The sequence below is a fragment of the Camelus dromedarius genome, chromosome 11 (genome assembly GCF_036321535.1).
Source record: "Camelus dromedarius isolate mCamDro1 chromosome 11, mCamDro1.pat, whole genome shotgun sequence".
NCBI lineage: Eukaryota > Metazoa > Chordata > Mammalia > Artiodactyla > Camelidae > Camelus > Camelus dromedarius.
Genome location: NC_087446.1, coordinates 821,735 through 838,488, shown reverse-complemented (window position 1 = coordinate 838,488; position 16,754 = coordinate 821,735). Strand labels below are relative to the sequence as shown.

General features: G+C 62.5%; 1 protein-coding gene across 8 annotated transcripts in view; it reads right to left on the bottom strand.

The window, feature by feature from the left end:
- BRD1 (bromodomain containing 1) overlaps window positions 1-16,754 on the bottom strand; it is a 49,303-nt gene that overhangs the window by 19,170 nt on the left and 13,379 nt on the right. For 6 of the 8 annotated variants that reach the window (XR_010383074.1, XR_010383075.1, XM_031463484.2 and 3 more), the window contains exons 1-3: window positions 13,963-14,006; window positions 9,683-11,060; window positions 1,936-2,092 (exon numbers count right to left, since the gene is read on the bottom strand). Coding sequence is in view for 6 of the 8 variants with exons in the window: in XM_031463484.2 (XP_031319344.1) it covers window positions 1,936-2,092; window positions 9,683-11,046 (1,521 nt within the window). In the remaining 2 variants the exon portion in view is untranslated. Of the gene's footprint in view, window positions 1-1,935; window positions 2,093-9,682; window positions 11,061-13,124; window positions 13,284-13,962; window positions 14,007-16,754 lie in introns of those variants that run through there. The other 2 variants (XM_064491347.1, XM_064491348.1) reach the window with 2 other exon arrangements.

Here is a 16,754-nt window from a genome sequence, read left to right as displayed (position 1 = left end):
ATGAGGCGGAGCTCACCCCCAAGGTGGGTGGCAGCCCCACAGTGAGCTTCCAGCCCGAGTCAGGTTCTCTCTTGATCAGGCCCAGGCACAGCTCAGGGATCAGTGAAGTCACAGGAACCCAAACCTGCGTGGCTCCTCCCGACCCCTCCTGCCAGGACAGCTACTTCCCTCTCCCTGGTGTCCTGTGGGTGAATTTGTTCGAGAAACTTATCTCACCTGGGGCAGGATGTGAATCGGAAGCACCAGGTCTCAAGTCCAAGTGTCAGCCTCCTGAGGGCTCCTGTTCTCCCAGGAGCGGCCCCCAGCCCTCCTGAGGTGCCAGCAAGCCTCTCACGTGCCCATGGCCCCCAATCCCCCAGCTTCTCTGTCCTCAAACCCATCCAAGTCCCATGCACAGACCACACAGGCTCCAAGCTCAGACACTGAGCTGAGCCCCCAGCCCCGCGGCTGGTCCCTGCCCGGCCCCGTGTGCGTGGACGGCCCTCCAGCCCCAAGATGATTCTGTGCCATCACTGGAGCGATGAAGAAGGCCCTGACCTGCCTCACTGCCCCAATCCTCTGACGCCCACTGCTGCACCCACCACCCTCTCCTGCCCCAGAGGTTTCGCAGGCTCTGGCCCAGCCCCCACCCCTCCCCTCCCGGGTCCCCCGAGACCTGGCCCAGGTGAGCCAGGCCACCCTCAGTCCCTACGACTCCAGCTGCACGGCATCCTGGACACCCCCCCACCCTGCAGTCAGCCCTCCCAGCCCACAGGCACGAGTCCTGACTTGGCCCTGACGGGAGGAAGGGCAGGAACATGTGGCATGTCAGTGAAGGACGGAAGGTTTAGGTCAGGGGCCAGGGGCCACCCACAGCCCCCAGGTCAGCAGCAGGACATGACACAGGGGTGTGTCCAAAGCTGTCAGCTGTCCCCATGCTGGAGGGCGCAGTGGGCAGGCGCCGGGCAGCCGAGCACTCACAGGCCAGCAGTGCCTCAGGATGCCTGGCCGCATCCACCACACGTCCAGCGTGGCCGCAAACTTGGGTTAAGGGAGACCCTTCAGTGTGCAGGGCGGGGACACCAGGGCTGAGGACCCTCACAGCTTCCCGGAGTCATGCCCCAACCGAGAGCACAGCGGAAGGGGTGACTCCTCACCAGGGAGCCCCTGGGAACACTAGGGACCTGCTGGGTCCAGAGAGCCCTCGGCCCCCAACCCACAAGCACAGCGGCCCCCAGACCCACTCAGCCACTGCCACTCAGGATGCAAAGGAACAGAGCAGCTGACCTTCCGGACGCAGGTGCGGCGGCCGCACGACAACCCAACTGGAGCTGGGCAGGCGTGAGCCAGGGGAGGGGGGAGAGGAGGGCGCCACCCTGCACCAGTCCGCCCAGCAGCCCCGCCCAGGGCAGGAGGCTGAGCCTGGAGGCCCCTCAGCAGGAAGGGCGATGCCACCAGGGGCCTGGGGCAAAGGTCAGAAGAACCCTCTGTTCCTTTTCCCTCCCGTGGCGTCTTACAGAGCCTGTCCCGCCCTAAGTCCGTGCTTTGGGACCTGCTCCACAGCATCAGGTGGTTCTGTAAACCCAAAGTGGCTACTGAAGTGTGAGAGCGCGTCTGGTTCTGCTCTTTCAAGAAACAAAACTCCGGTTTCCTCTCACTCGTGGTGGCCCCTGTCTCCTCCAGCATGGGGCCCTCGAGGTGACTCCCTCAGGGATGCGTGGCCCACGTCCCTGGCTGGGCCTCACCTCCTGCTGCTCTGCCCCCGGCAAGGACACCCTGCCTGCAACGGGCAGCATCGGAGAGGGAGGCAGAACTCAAAGCACGGAAACACCCGTGACACGGACGGGCCTGACGCTGGCACGAGGTCCTCTGCGCTTCCAGGACCGGCCGAGACCGGGGCTGGGAGTCACCGCGCACCCGGCGCCAGCAGGGCGGGGAGCCAGGCGGGCCACGTACCTGCTGGCTGCTCCTGTGGGACTGCAGGCTGGACTGGAGTCTCCGCAGCAGGGGGGCGCCGTTCCTAGACAGCCTTTTGAGGAGCCAGTAGCTGTGCGCTCGCTCAACAAACTGCTTCTTCCGCTGAATCGCCACCTGATTCGCAATCCTATTTAATCTAGAACACGGAAAAACTCAGAGTTTAGCTGCCAAGCAGGACACACAACAGGTTCTCATCACGGAAACTAGAAACCACAGCATCACTCCTACAAACCCCGTGCTCCCACCACATCTCAGAGCCGGTGCTCAGGCCGCCAGCGCCGCCGCCCTGGCTCTGCGGGAACACAGTCAGCTCCCCCTTGTCACTTCTAACTCATTGCAGCGTCCGGCAGAGCTTTGGGGGTTCCTGCTTCCTTTGAGCCTCACCAGAGTTCGTGTAGGTGTGACCAGACCCCACAGAACCCTTTGTTCTCACAGAGGGTGGGGACGGTCCCACTTGGTCACCTCAGAGGAGGAAAGATGGAACACCCCAAGGCGGAAGCAGCTGGGGGTCGGCCACCTTCACTACAGGGACCATGATGTCCCCAAGCCTCTTGCGAGGAGAGGACGCACAGCGCTTGTGAGCGCCCAGGAGAGCAGTGCCAGCACCCAGCACGCCCACCACGTCCCCCACACCCATCAAGCCCAGCCCAGCGGGCAGCAGGCAGAGGGCAGAGCGACCCTGGGGACGGGCCCGTGGCACCTCGGAGCAGGACCTCTAAGGAGGCCGCAAAGGACTCGTGACTCTGAAACACGCGGGCCACGGTGCCCGGGAAGGAGAGACGGCGAGTCCCTCACGGGTCCTGGGGGCGGGAGGGGTCGCCAAAGGGCGGGTCAGCCCTCCCTTCCCACATGGCGGTGTTACAAGTGTCTGCCCTGCGGTAACCATCAAGCTGCGCGGCTCTGTATTCTGTGTTAAGTGTTTTCTAAGAAACAAGGTATTTGGCAAGAGCACGTTGAGAGGAGGGTCCCAGGCCTCAGACCGGCGCACCCCCAGCCCACCGGCGTGCGGGAGCACCAGGCTCTCCCCAGCTGGCCTTTCCCGCCCACACGCACGGCGGCCAGCGCTCAAGGGCCCCACAGACACCGCGACCTTACAACATCACACGTCAGTGAAATCTCAGTAAAGCTGTGGAAAAGACAGGAAAGGCAAAAAGTACTGAAACGGGAAACAAGCACACACAGGAGTCTCAACAACCAGAGGTGGGCGGGCCTTAAAGAGAAGGGCCCCGGTCAGGACGAGGCAGAGCCCAGGGTGGACCGACCATGCTGGAAACCTTGTGATTCGCGTTCTCAGACTAGTAAACAAACAAATGGAACAGAAGTCAACTAAACCCGTGTATCGTGAAATCTGAGACGCCGGACAAACCTGTAGAAAAACATCACTTTTCAAAACTGACATTAAAAAAGAAAGCCTAAATACATTTATAATGATTGTTCTAGAAACCCAATCAACAGTTTAATGTTTTCCTCCCACCCACAAAAGAAAAAAGAAGAAAGTGGTTTTCAGAAGAGGTTCACAGCTGGAAGCCGAGATCAGCCCAGCCTCGTCCCGATGACCGGAAGGCGCGCAGCGGGGCCGCGTCAGGCCAGACCCCGGGCACACACAGCGCCTGGGCCCAGGTCTGTCCCGGGGGGTGGCCACAGCACAAGAGGTCCACGGACACAGCGCACGCAGCCACAGATTGGAGAGCAAACACGATCACCTCAGAAGTCGTGGGAAAGCAGGGTCCACATGACCCGAGACCCACACGGGGGTGAGGGTCCTGTGAGACGGGCCCAGGGCCTCCATCAGGGCACACCGGGAGCTGCCTCCCGAAATCAGGACAGGACCACGATAGCCACCTTCCCTGCTCCCACGGGAGAGGCAGGAGCCAGCGTCACCCATGAGGTAATAAGGACCCGGTGTGCCCCTCAGTACAGAGGGAAAACGTGGTAAAGTATCTCTGGGTGACCAGGAAGGTCTCGGTGCAGACTAGTGGCGATGCCAGCAAGAGAAAACAAGACACACCAATGCTATGGCATTTCCAAATTCCCAAGAGCGTGTGTCAAGGAGCTGGACAGAACAGCACAGCACGCAGAGAGCAGCGGGGGCCTCCCACCGGGGAGCAGGGGCCCAGGAGCAGCGCCCTGGAAGCGCGGTTCCAACTGTCCAGGTCTCCGGGGAGAGAAATCACTGCGGAGGTTTGCTATCCACCCTGAAAAGAGAGCCATGCCTGAGGGGCCGGGACATCTGGTCCGGGGGCGACTCTCCACAGGGGGTCCGTGCCAAGGCCAAGGGGGCCTCCAGGAGCTTTGAGAAGACCACCACGAGGCTCTCAGGAACGATTAAATATGCCGTAACAAGCACAAGCCATGAAATAAAATGAAGATATGGAATAAAAAGGCAATCCCCGCACGGCGCCCCGGCTGGCGGCCCTGGGAGGGGCTGGCTTTGGGAAGACAGGAAAGCGCCCACCCGCTCGGAGAAGCTGAGGGGGCCGCGGCGAGCTTCCTCGCCCTGCAAACCTGGTCTACACGGAGCGCCAGAAGTGCTAACTTGAAAAAACACTCTTCCTAACACTAAATTTTTTACGGAGGTTTTTATGGAGCCATGAACTTTCAACAAAACAGTAAAGTCCTAGCAAGCACTGAGCGGGGCGAGCTCGTGCCAAGCCAACACGTGCAACGCGCGGCTTCCTGCGGGAGCAGGACCCCGCGGGCGGCTGGGGGCCACGCCCGGGGCTGGGCGGGTGGGCAGAGGTGTGGGCACGGGGACCGGCGTGTGTGGGGCAGACGCGGAGGACACACGGGGGAGCCGAGGACCTGGACAGGACGCACGTGCCAACCAAGCCCGCTTCTTCTCGACAGCAAGCTCCGGGTTCTGTTCTAAGGACCCTCACCTGGGACCCACAAGGACGTGCTGCTGATGAGGTAACACGACTGGGGTCTGCCCCAAAGCATCAAAGGAAGGAACGGGTGAGGCGGACGGGCCACCAGACAGGCGGGCACCCCCTTCTCAGATTTCCAAATTTAAAAAGGTTTCTAAAGACATTAAAAACAACAAGATAAGCTGAGAGGAAGACACAGGAGCACAAACCCCAGGGCTGCTGGCAGAGAGGGACATACCAGGCCGCTGACACCTGACACGCCCGCTGCGGACAGTGTGCCAGGAGGACACCGGCCCTGGGCGCCACCACAGGGACCCGGGGCGCTGACTCTGGGGACAGTGATGCAGCTGCACAGTGGCACCAATGCTGTGTGTGCACGTGTGTGCGACAGCACCGTGTTCAAGGTCTACGCCCAAACCCACACCAGATCGCGTGCCGAGGGCAGAACCACCAGAAAAACAGGCCCTAGCAGAACCCACACCCAATTTACAAGGAGTGGTCACCGTGACGGGGGGTGGCTAACGGAGCTAGAAGGGTCCCCAAAGTGATGTTCTTTAATGTTTTTTTTGGTTATGTTTGATAAATCGATATTAGATTCCAGCTTTCTGTTCTTAAACTTTTTATATGAAGGTCATGAAACACAAAAAAACTGCATTACCAAGCGATCCCCACCTGCACACAGGAGTGCCCGTGATGCCCCAGGGGCCACCTCTGCAGAGCGGGGTGCTAGACCCTACTCACCCTCCTTAAGCCACGCCGAGCCGTCAGCGTCTCTGTAACAGACGCCTCTCACCTTCAGCACTCGGATGCGGGTCGGGGGGCACGAGTGAAAGCCACCCTCCAGACCCCAGCGGCCCAGAATCACCCTCGCAAGGGAAGGGGTTCTGTGCACACCGGCTCCCAGGAGACCCCCTGCCCAGCCCGACGCAGGTCAGGACCACCCACACCCTCCTCGGGGCTCCGACCACACAGACAACAGCCTGGAGCCCCAAGATGCGGGGTTGGGCGTGTCCACACCTCCCAGCCAGGCCTCGCCGTCACCCACAGTCACGGCCATCCCCATGGTCAGGTCGACAGTGACAGCCCGCTGGGCTGAGCCCAGCTCCACGAGAACTCCCACCAAATGCTGGCCTCCCCGAGCCGCCCACCTCAGTGCCCAGTGGGGTGGACCCTCCGCAAACCACACCTATCACCCACATGGCAGGGAAGAGGGGGTGCCTGAGGGAAAGAACTGGAGGGAGCACAGAGGCGGACAGGGACTTCCCGCCCTCAAGGAAAGAAGGCCACGAGACCGAGGGACAGGCCGTCTGGGCTGAAGCGAAGAGGGGCCCCTGGACCCCAGGCAGCTCCAGAAAAATCAAAAGCAGAAACCGTCTGGCGGAGGCACCAGTGACGCCCTGGTCACCAAGGAGCAGGGACACTGCCGCCCCCAGGCGGGGCCACACGGCGCCCGCGGTCCCGGGCGCACCTCCGTCAGCACGCGGACTGCTCTCTCCCGGGGCGGTATGTGGGGTCCTCTTTCAACATGCCCATCTCAGGAGATGAGAGAAGGTGTGGGGACGCCCAGAGCAAAGGGGTGCCCGACCCGTCCTGACTGGAGGCGGGGAGGCTCCAGGGGAGGGTGGCTGCCTTTTGGAACCGCACTCGGGGAAACAGGAGGAATGTCAGCAAGAGGGGACTCTGGGTGAGCAGAGTCTGGGTGCAGTTTTTTCCATTTTTCCAACATTTTGTAAATTTGGAGTTATTTCCAGGTAAAAAAGTAGAAATTGGAATAAAGATAACACCCCAACGCAATTCCAGTCCCTGCCGGGGTCTGCGGAGGAGAGGGAGCCCCACCACAAAGCCTCCTGCCACTTCGAAGCCCCATCGACTCCAGGTGTGACCCCAAGTGTCCATCAGAAGCTCCCCACAGGCCACGCACCTCATTCCCTGAGCTCCCGGCTCCACAGTGTGGTCTCAGAGCTTCCTTTCCACACAGCCGTGGGGCATCCATCTGGGGGGCCAAGCAGCGTCTCTGGTTCCCCCAGGCCCCTGCCATCAAAACTCTCACAAAATGTAACAAAGTTAACTGCCACCAACATGAAAAAAGGCTCCTCCACCCACCGGCCCGGGCCGCTCACCTGGTGTCTCTCGGAGACAGGGCTGCAGCCCTGCGCTCCGTCCTCACCTGCGCCTTCACCACCCTGAGTAACGTGCACGTGGCGGACCCCAGAGAGAACGGCCGAGCCCAGACCAACAAGGCCGGGGGCCTGTGCCTCTGCAGAGACCCCTCCTCCCCGATACAGAGCGACGCCCAGGGTGCAGCTGGAGGGAAGGCTGGCCAGATCTGGCGCCCAGAGGAACGGGCTCACTGCTCAAAGGGCAGCGGGAGGCTCTGACTCCACGCACCCCTCTGCCCAGCTGGTCCCCGCCGTCCCCTGCGAAGCAGCAGGACCTGGGTGCAGGGCCAGGGCGCATCGGACCAGAAGAGCCGCTTCAACAGGGCGGGCTGCCCCAGCGCAGGCCCCGACGGCTCTTCTCGGAAGGGAAGGCAAAGGCGGGAGAAAACAGAACGCTCTCTTTTCTTTACACTTGACTTTTCATATCTTTTCCGTTTCCACGTGTGTTGTTTCCAAGTCAGAAAACGACTTATTTTACTTTGAAAGCAGGTGAGGGAGGGAAAAGGCAGACAGACTTGCACGGCCCCATGCCACCCGGACAGCCACACAGGAGCAGTTCGTCCTTGCCAGGGGACAGGACCCTCAGGGGCAGAGGGACCCCACCAAGACCCGGCCAGCCCACCCAGGGGAGCACAGAGCCCCACTGACAGGCTGGGGCCACCTGGGCCTCGACAGCCCTGGACTCGGGCTGGACCCCTCAGACTTGGAGTTCTCGGAACAGGGCCGGCAAAGCCTCACGACACCCACATCTCTGCTCTGGGCTCTGCTACCGAGACATGTGGAAAACAACCTTGGGAGTTTAAAAATGCTAAAAAGTTTTTAAAAATTAAACCAACATCCTCTCATATGACCTTAAAGCTACTTGGTCTCAGTTCTTTTTCCCTCGAAAACCTAACTTTGAACCACTCAAAATCACAAATGCACTTCTAGTCCCTGCCACCTCCCCAGCCTCCTTGCAGCCAGCCCTCCTCTCTGCGGGGACACAGGCAGATCCTCCTCGGAGATCTCCCAGGCTTGCCTCAGCTCTAGCTGGTCTTGCACCGAAGGCCGTCCAGAGAACCCTGCTTCCTCCTGCAGGCAGCTCACCCGGCTTTCCCCAGCTACACAACCCCGGGGCCTCAGTCCTGAGAAAGGGGCTGCCAGGCCAGCGGCTCCTCGGGCCACAGTTCCATCCCAGTGCCTGTCCCGAGGCTGCACGGGTGGTCTCACACCGGGGTCGCCGACTGGCCAAGGGCAGCCGGGAGCGCTGCGGGCGGTGAGGCGACTCCCAGGCTCTGGGCAACACAGACCGCACAGCCTGCGGCCACAGTCGCTCACCAGGTGCGTCTCTGATCTCTACGCCCAACTGAAGTCAGCGGGTTCCTACCCTGGGAGACGACAAGCTGGAACACGGCCACATTGCTGACCGGCACGCCACCCTGCCGCACCACCTCTGCGCTCTAGTACTTGGGCCCAAAGCAGAAGTTTTCTCATTCAGGCCTGGTCACCCCAGACCCACAAATGGCTGCAGCCCCACGGGCCGGCCTGTGCCCCGCAGCAGTTGCCGGGCCAGGTGGCCGCACGGGGCTGGACACAGGCAAGGGGGCACCTCAGACTGCTGGCCCTGCCATGTGTTGGATCACGGCTGGATTACTTCATTTCAGTAAAGCTGACAATTTAGTGCTCCATACAGACCCTACACTTTGAGCCACAGACAGAAACCCAAGTGAAACTGTCCAAAGAGTCAGGCTGACTAATTCCCAAAAGGACACCCTGGTTTTAACAGAGGCTTTCCCTGGGTAAGAGGGATTATGACCGCCTTTTACAGACTCTGTCTGAATTTACTGATCCCATAATGAGTATGCACTGCTCCATAGAAAGAAAAAAACATCCTTTTGGGAAGTTATACTGCTAACTCTTAGTACAAAGCAAGGACTCACTGCCCCCGGGGTAAAGCAGTATTCTGAGTGGCAGCCCCCATGTCTTAGACGTGCCTCTGTCCCACGAGGCGCTCTGGGGAGCAGACGCACGCACCTTTACCCCAGTCCTGAGGCCCTGCCTCCTCAGCACATTCTGAAGCCCCTCGGCGCGGGCTGCCTCCCCCAGGCTCCGAGCGTGTCCGGAGGCCCTGCTCCCCCAGGCCATACATGGCACCGGCTCCGGTGGGAAACTCCCAGTCACTTACCCGTATTCTGAATGAGAACATTTTTACACCTAACAAGACAAAAGAATGAGTCGGTAGTAGAGGAACCAGCAGAGTTGGAAACGAGTTCAGGGTGGGGAGGGCCTGGGAATGGCACGCAGGAGCAGGAGCGAGGCAGAGCCCGACCCCTCCAGGCAGACTCGCACCCGAAGAAACCACTCAGGAAAGCCAGAAAGGCTCCCAACGCAGCCCCATCAGTCCGGCTCCACTCCCCACCCGGCGCTGGCCTCACTCGGCCACGCTGCCTCACTTTCCAACACGTTACTTTCAAATCCCGACAAGATCCCCAGACTCTGCAGGGGAAGCAGGGCGAGGAACAGCACCTCACTGAGTGGAAGGTGGCAGCAATTCCTGGGGTGCTGGGGGCCTGAGACCTGGCTCATGCGCCCGGGCGCCAGCATGGGAGTTAGGGACACCGCACCCGCCCGCTCACCAATTCGGCCCTCCCGCGACAGCCGCACCCCCGCCAAGTGGCACCTGCACGAGCCAGGCGGTTGGGGGGCCTGGCCACCTCTTACCTCTGCGGGGGGATGTAGGGTGCGCACACGGGCGGCAAGGCCGCGCACGGCTCCCGAAGCGCCTTCTTGGCCTTTTTCGCTTTCTTCCTGACCTTGGACGTGGACCTGACCGTTTTCAGCGAGCCCTCCTTCCGACAGACCCCGTTTTTTGTCTCAACATCCCCGTAAATGTTCAGAGGCCGGCGGGTGCAGCCCGGGGGCGTGTGCGCATCACAGTAGGCGGTCTTCCTGACGGAGAAGGTGGCGGCGCCGCCCGCCAGCTCCCTCACGGGCTCCATCTTCATGTAGAGGCCGGCCCTCTGGGCGCAGGTCACGTGGAAGGCGGTGTAGCAGTTGGCCTTGTGGCACTGGATGCAGGCGCCCACACCCTTCTGCTTGCAGAGGTAGCACGTCAGCTTCCAGCGCGCGGCCGGGATGTTCCGCACGCCGTCGATGGGCTCGATGAACACCGTGTTGGCGAAGCCCACCTCAGGGATCCACAGGGCGCACACCACGTGGCCCCAGCGGTCGTCGTCCGTCTTCTTGAAGGCGCCGCCCTTGTTGGGGCACAGCACGCAGTCGGCGGGCCGGGCCCGGGACTGCAGGCAGTGGCGGCAGAGCCACTGGCCCTCAGGGATGTAGGGCACCCCGTAGCACTCCTGGTGCACAGCCAGGTTGCACATGTCGCAGAAGAGGATGGCGTTGCTGTTCTGGCACTCGCCATCCATGCACACACAGCACACGGCGTCCTCGTCAATCAGGCACTGCTGCCCGCCCTGCTTCTGCTTCTCGCAGTGCGAAGCCTTCTCGAAGCGGTCCATCAGGAACTCAAAGACGCTCTGCGACACGGCGGCCATGCAGTCGCCCCGCCGCCTCTCGTTGACGATCTCCAGCCAGGCGTAGTCCTCCTCGTCCATGTCGTACTCCACCTCGTCGTCCAGCTCCTCGGCCGACTTCTCCACGAACTTGTAGTAGGCAGGTGGCCTCCTGGGCGCGGACGGGGGGCTGTAGTCCAGTACGCGCACCCGGGGCTCCGGCAGCGCGCAGGCCGAGGCCGGCGTGCCGTGGGCGCCAGGCGGGGCTTCGCTCTTCCTCCTGACCCTGCTGCTCTTGTGGCGCTTGGCGCGCAGGCAGGCGGGCGGCCGCTCGCTGTTCTCCTTGTTGCTGTTGCACTCGCTCAGCTCCTGCGCCGTGAGGTCGTCCTCCAGGATGACCTCCAGGGGGTCAGAGATGCTGATCCTGTGCAGGCGCCCCTCGATCTCAATCTCCACCATCCTCTGGGCCTGCGCGTAGGTCAGGGTCTCCCGCGTGGGGCAGTGCTTGGTGCCACTCGGGGAGGAAGGGTGCCTCGCTGCAGCGCGGTGACCTCGTCCTTTCCTCCTCATTTGGTACTGGCTCCCTGAAACAGACACAGAGGACGCGTCAGCTCCCCGCAGGGACCCAAAGTGACAACCCCTGAGCGCGGTGAACCACAGCCAAACTCCTAGCAAGCCCGTCCGTCCATGAGGTCTCCCCACCCACTGCTCCCGGGACTCAGAACAGGACTTCAGCCACCCTCCACAGGGACCCCCGGGACGGGAGGAAAGGGCAGGCTGCAACCCTCCAGAGGCACAGGCAGTGACAAGCCCTTCCCAGGACACTCCGGTTCCCACTGCCCGCCAGTCACCTTCTTAGACCCACAGGTCACACCTGACTGCCACATCCCCATGGTTGGGGGGCTAGCCCAGAGCCCAGGAAAGCCTGCACATAGGGCCGGACTCCAGCAGGCACGGAGGGCAACTCCTAGCCAACGCTGTCACCCAGGAGCGAGCCCTGGGGCCCCGGGCAGCACCCCTGCTGGGGCCACAGCCTCAGCCCACCCACCCTTTCATCCTCTCAGGAATGCTCCCTCCATGCCCAGGGCCAGTGGCCACACCCAGACCCAGGAGGGAAGCCCTGCACCCACCCAGGGCCTTCACCCCAGGAGGCCCCAGCCTGACCACCATGAAACCCCCCGACCCCCGCCAGCCTGGCCCAGCCCTTCCCCTCGGGGCAACTTCTCAGCTGCCACCAGAGACTGCCGCACCACCTGTGGTGCCCCCACTACCGGGGAGCCCACAGGCTCAGCCGCAGAGACTTATGAGAACTGGCTCTTTCCAGACGCCCGCCAGCTGTCCCCACGCAGGTCTGTTTTCTGTCTCCCCCTTGTGAACCCCCAAGTCCGGACCACCGCCTGCCACGCAGTGTGGCCCCTTAGGAGCTGACTCTCAGACCCCTCCCACCAAACCACGTTTCACTGACAGGAAGCAAGTGACTGTAGGGGCCTGGCCAGCAAATGGACATCCCGAGGGGGAGCCCCAGGCCCCGGGCTCCGGGAAGAGCCCCCCACAAGGAAATCCCAGCAGCCTCTACGTGTGCTTTTTAAAACACAGCCTTCAGATTGCAGCTGCTTCTTTTATCAAACAGAAATTCACATTTTATCTTAAATTTTACAGGCATTCCCTATAAAGAAGAGCATGGAGAACACCACAGTCGGCCAAGCCCTAACTCACCTGCATCTCAGGGGCCTCCCGGGGCCCACACAGCCCTGGATTCTGGGGTGCGGTCAGCCAAGCCACCACCCAGCAGGCCCTGGCCCTGCCAGCCCTCCTGAGGGAGGTGGGTGCGCCCCTGGCTGTCAGCACCACAGCCTGCAACAGAGGGACCCCGATGTGTCCCAGTACACCTTCAGGGGTCCCTACTGGGTGAGGGAGGGTGCAGAAGCGACAGTGGCTACTCAACAGATTCAAAAGCAAACGTGGAACTTTCTCCTTGACAGCAGAGTACCAAGGAGCTCCAACTCTAACCAGCCCTTTAAAACCCACAATCTCCCAAAGGGCCTTGAGTTCTTTACATGGCCACTTTGCACGGGAAGAACAGCACTTAACGGTCACAGCCACTCCGTAACGTGAAAGCTTGACTGTGACAGGGAAAGCGGGCATTGGTCGCTCTGCCCGACCACCTCACCAGCCCACCACTTCCCGACACCCACAGGCGCTGAATCTGGTTCCACACTTGGAGCTTCTGCACAGGGACAAGCGTTCCCACCAGGAGGCCATCCGCAGCACAAGAAGCCTCTCCAGAATCACTGTTAAAAGCAGCCCAAAAAGCCACGTGGCCACAGGAGGGGCCGACTGCACACCACGGCCAGCTCCCCTTCTCAAACCAGGGCATCTCCTGCCTAGCTTTGCACAGCCCCTTTAAACTCTAGCGCAGCGGGAACAGCCCGCAGCTCGCAGACCGTGCAGGTGAGTTAACACAGCCACTCGCGGCGGCAGAACAGGTGCAGGCCAGGTAAGAGCATCCATCCATCCACCCACTTCTAGGAGTGCGCTCCACCCTGCCACCCCTTCAGGGCGCTGGGAGTGTTGTTCACCAGGGCGCACGAACTTTTATCAAAACTCCACTGCGCGTTAGCAGTGCGTGCATTTTCCATAGATTATACCTCAATCAATTTACTCCTTCAGAAAGGCCCAGGACGGACAGCCGGGTCCACCGCAGGCGTCTCAGCGCCGCGGGCGGCAGGGTGGAGCGCGGAGGCCGCCCCAGGTCTGCGCGCCCCTCTGGAGTCTTCCAAGCGCGGCCCTGGAACAGGGAGTTTCCCGTCCCGGTTCAATAAACCAAGCGTGTCCGTTACATAATGCGACCCCCTAGCAAACGCTCAGCCGGGGGACCCGAGACGCCGGCCCGCTCCCTTCTCGTTGGGCGGGAGCCGCGGCGGGCAGCACGGGCCCTGACACCCAGACAACTCGGCCTCCCTGCCCGGCCTCCCTGCCCGGCCTCCCAGCCTCCCCGCCTCCCGGCCCGGCCTCCCACCCGACTCTCCAGCCTCCCCGCCTCCCGGCCCGGCCTCCCACCCAGCCTCCCTGCCTCCCCGCCTCCCGGCCCGGCCTCCCTGCCTCCCGGCCCGGCCTCCCACCCGACTCCCCAGCCTCCCCGCCTCCCGGCCCGGCCTCCCACCCGACTCTCCGGCCTCCCCGCCTCCCGGCCCGGCCTCCCACCCGACTCCCCGGCCTCCTCGCCCGACAGCTCGGCCTCCTCGTCGGCCGGCCTCCCTTCCTCCCGGCCCCCCGGCCTCCCCGCCGCCGCCCCGACCCCGCGGCCTCCCTCGGCCCCGCCGCCCGCCCGCCCGCGGACAATGAGCCGCCGCCGCGGCCGCCAAACATGGCGGCGGCACAACCACCGAGAGGCCGGCGGCGGCCGCGGGGCGAGGCGGGCGGCGGGCGGCGGGCGGCGGGCGAAGGCGCCAGCGACCCCGGCCCGCCCCGGCCCTGCGCACTCACCTTCGGGGCCGCGGCCGCGGGAGCCGGGCGGCGGGCGCGGGGGCCGGCGCGGCCGAGGCGGCGCTAATGGCGCCCGCGGCTCCTCCGCCAACGGCCGCGCAGGCCCGGCCCGCCGCCGCTCTGGGCGCGGGCTCCTGTCGGCGGCGGCCCGACCCGGCCCGGCGCGGCGGCCGCGGGCTCGTGGGCAGCGGCTCGCGCGGGCGGCGGGGCCGGACGGAGGCCCGGCGCGGGGGCCCGGCCAGCGGGCGGGCGGCGGCGGTGGCAGCGGCGGCGGCGGCGGCGGCGGCGGCGGAGGGGCGCGGGCGCGGGCGCGGAGCTGCTCGGACGCCCGGGCCGGCTCGCTCGCTCGCTCCCCAGCGAAGCAAACAATGCGGCGAGCGCTCCGCCCGGCGCGCTGCGTGCGAAACGCGCCCCGCCCGCCGCCGCCATGACGCGCGGCCGCTGCCGGGGGGAGGGCCCGCGGGGGAGGGGCGGCCGGGGCCGGGCCGGGCCGGGGACGCCGCGCGCCGGGGCCTGCGGGGCCGCGGGGTTGGGGGAGGGGCGGCGGGGCTGGCAGGCCCCTGAGGGGGCACGGGACTCCCGGGCTGGGGGCGTCGGGGGGGGGGCGCCCGGCGGGCCCGAGGGGAGGCCCAGGGTGGGGATGAAGGGGTGGGGGGCCAGACCAGGAGTGGGGGCACTGGATGGGGCGGCCCCGGCTGAGTGCTGGGGGACCTGGCGGCGCCCGGGCTCTGGGAGGGGACGGCCTGGACCAGACGGGCGGCTGGTGGAGCCTGGGGGACACCAGGCTGGGCAGTGGGCTCTGGACGGAGGCGCCCGGGGGGCTGAGGGGAAGGGGATGCTGGAAGGGGTGCGGGAGCACTGGGGAATGGGGGCTGCGAGGGGCAGCGGGGTTCCAGGGGCTCTGCCCAGCCCCCCCGCCTCCTTTGAGTGCCGTGGTCCTCACACCGGGACAGTTAGTACCTGAGCACCCGCTCTGGGGTCCCCGCGAAGCCGGAAGGCCCCGGAGCAGCAGTGGCTCGGAGCCCAAGCCAGTCTCCCCTGGCAGCTCCCACCTTGGCCTTCGCTTAAACCCGAAAATCAGTGGTTTCATGACAGTTTCCATCCACAGATTAAATCCTAAAATGTTTTCAGAGGAGGAAGAGGCCCAGAATGTTCCCTGGTTTCCACAAGGATTTGAGGTTAGGGCAGTGGCAAGAAGCAGCCCAGCCCCGGGGGAGGGGCGGCAGGAGGCCTTCAGCATGGGGCACGCCCCCAGGGCAGAGGCTGGGCCCTTCTGAGCTGGTAAGGCCTGTCCCCACGTGGACAGGCGGGGCAGGTCCACCGCTTAGGATTCTCCACCATATGCTTTCTTGGGAGTGGGCCGGCCCTGTCCACCCAAGTGTCCTAGGTAGGGGGGCGTCCTGCTAAGCCGCACTGGTGCTCCACTGCACCCAGTGTACAGGTTGAAGAGTGAAGGCTTGGGGTGGATCGGGTAGGACTGCCGCCAAGGTCAGCCAGTGGTCAAGGCCCGGGGTGAGATCCCACCTCTGGACACATGCTTGGATGGAGGTGAGCAGGCCCAGCCCTGGGCCCCAACCACATCAGCACAGAGGCAGGAGCTGCAGCTGTCCACTCTGCTCCCACAGACATCGGCTTTCTGAGTGCAGGTGTGCCAGGGCAGCAGCGGCAGAGGGCTGGCATACAGGGCCTGCACCTTCTCCCCCAGGGCAAGCCAGATGCAAGCCCCCAAGCCGGAGACCATCGGGAGGAGTGGCTTCTCCAATGACCAAGTGACGCCCAGGAGGAGCGAAGGCCTGTTGGAGTGACCTCCTGGAATCCCAAGGATGAAGAGACCAGCTCAAAAAACACAGAGAGGAAAGAATCTTCAGTCAGACTGAACCTGATTGGCAACTGGCGAAGGGGTGCCTGTCAAGATTCTAAGAAAATTGGACCCAGAACACCACACAGTGAAGTCAGCATTCAAGTGAGACAGCAAAGTAAAGGTGTCTTCACAGCCTGTAAACATCCACACACACTGTAAGTCTCTCAAGAAGGACTAAAAGATATAACCTAACAAAATGAGAGGTGAGTCCAAGAGAAAGGATGGACACCAACAAAGAAGCCAGTTCATACTGCGTACAGAACAGAGGGGTAACGAGGCCTTCCCGGAGAACACGGAGCTGTGCTCAGTGGTCTATAGGGACCTGTAATGGAAAGGAATACATGTATACATGTGTGTGACTGAACCACTATGCTGTGCGCCAGAAACTAACGCAGCATTGTATAAAAATAAAAATGGGGGAAAAAAAGAAGCCAGTTTAGACCATCCAAAGAAAGGTAAGTTGAGAGGGAGCCCCACGTGAGCTCCCGTGGCCTATGGCAGGGGAGCAAGGGGCAGGGAGAGAGCATGCTGAGGTCTTCGTGTTGTCCGAGGCTCATAGCGTCTGTGGGGAAAAGTCCAAAATGGTGAGATATCAAGGTTTCCACTAGAAAAATGGAAATAGGATTTATAGATTTCAAAACAGCCTAGGGAGAGCTGAAATGAAGAAAAATTGACAGTGCCTACAAAAAGCAGAAAAGAGGAAAAGATAAATACTTGATAAGTAAGGACCATGGTATGAGATGACAGGAATAAATTCAAACGTTAAGTCTTTGGAGACATGACTGAATTAAGTTCCTCTATTCAAAGATAGAGACTCTCAAATTAGAATGTAAATATTGTTAAATACCGTTTACAAGAAACACACCTAAAATGTCACAGAGATTGAAAATAAAAGGATGGAAAGTATGTACCACACAACTTTTATTCCTCA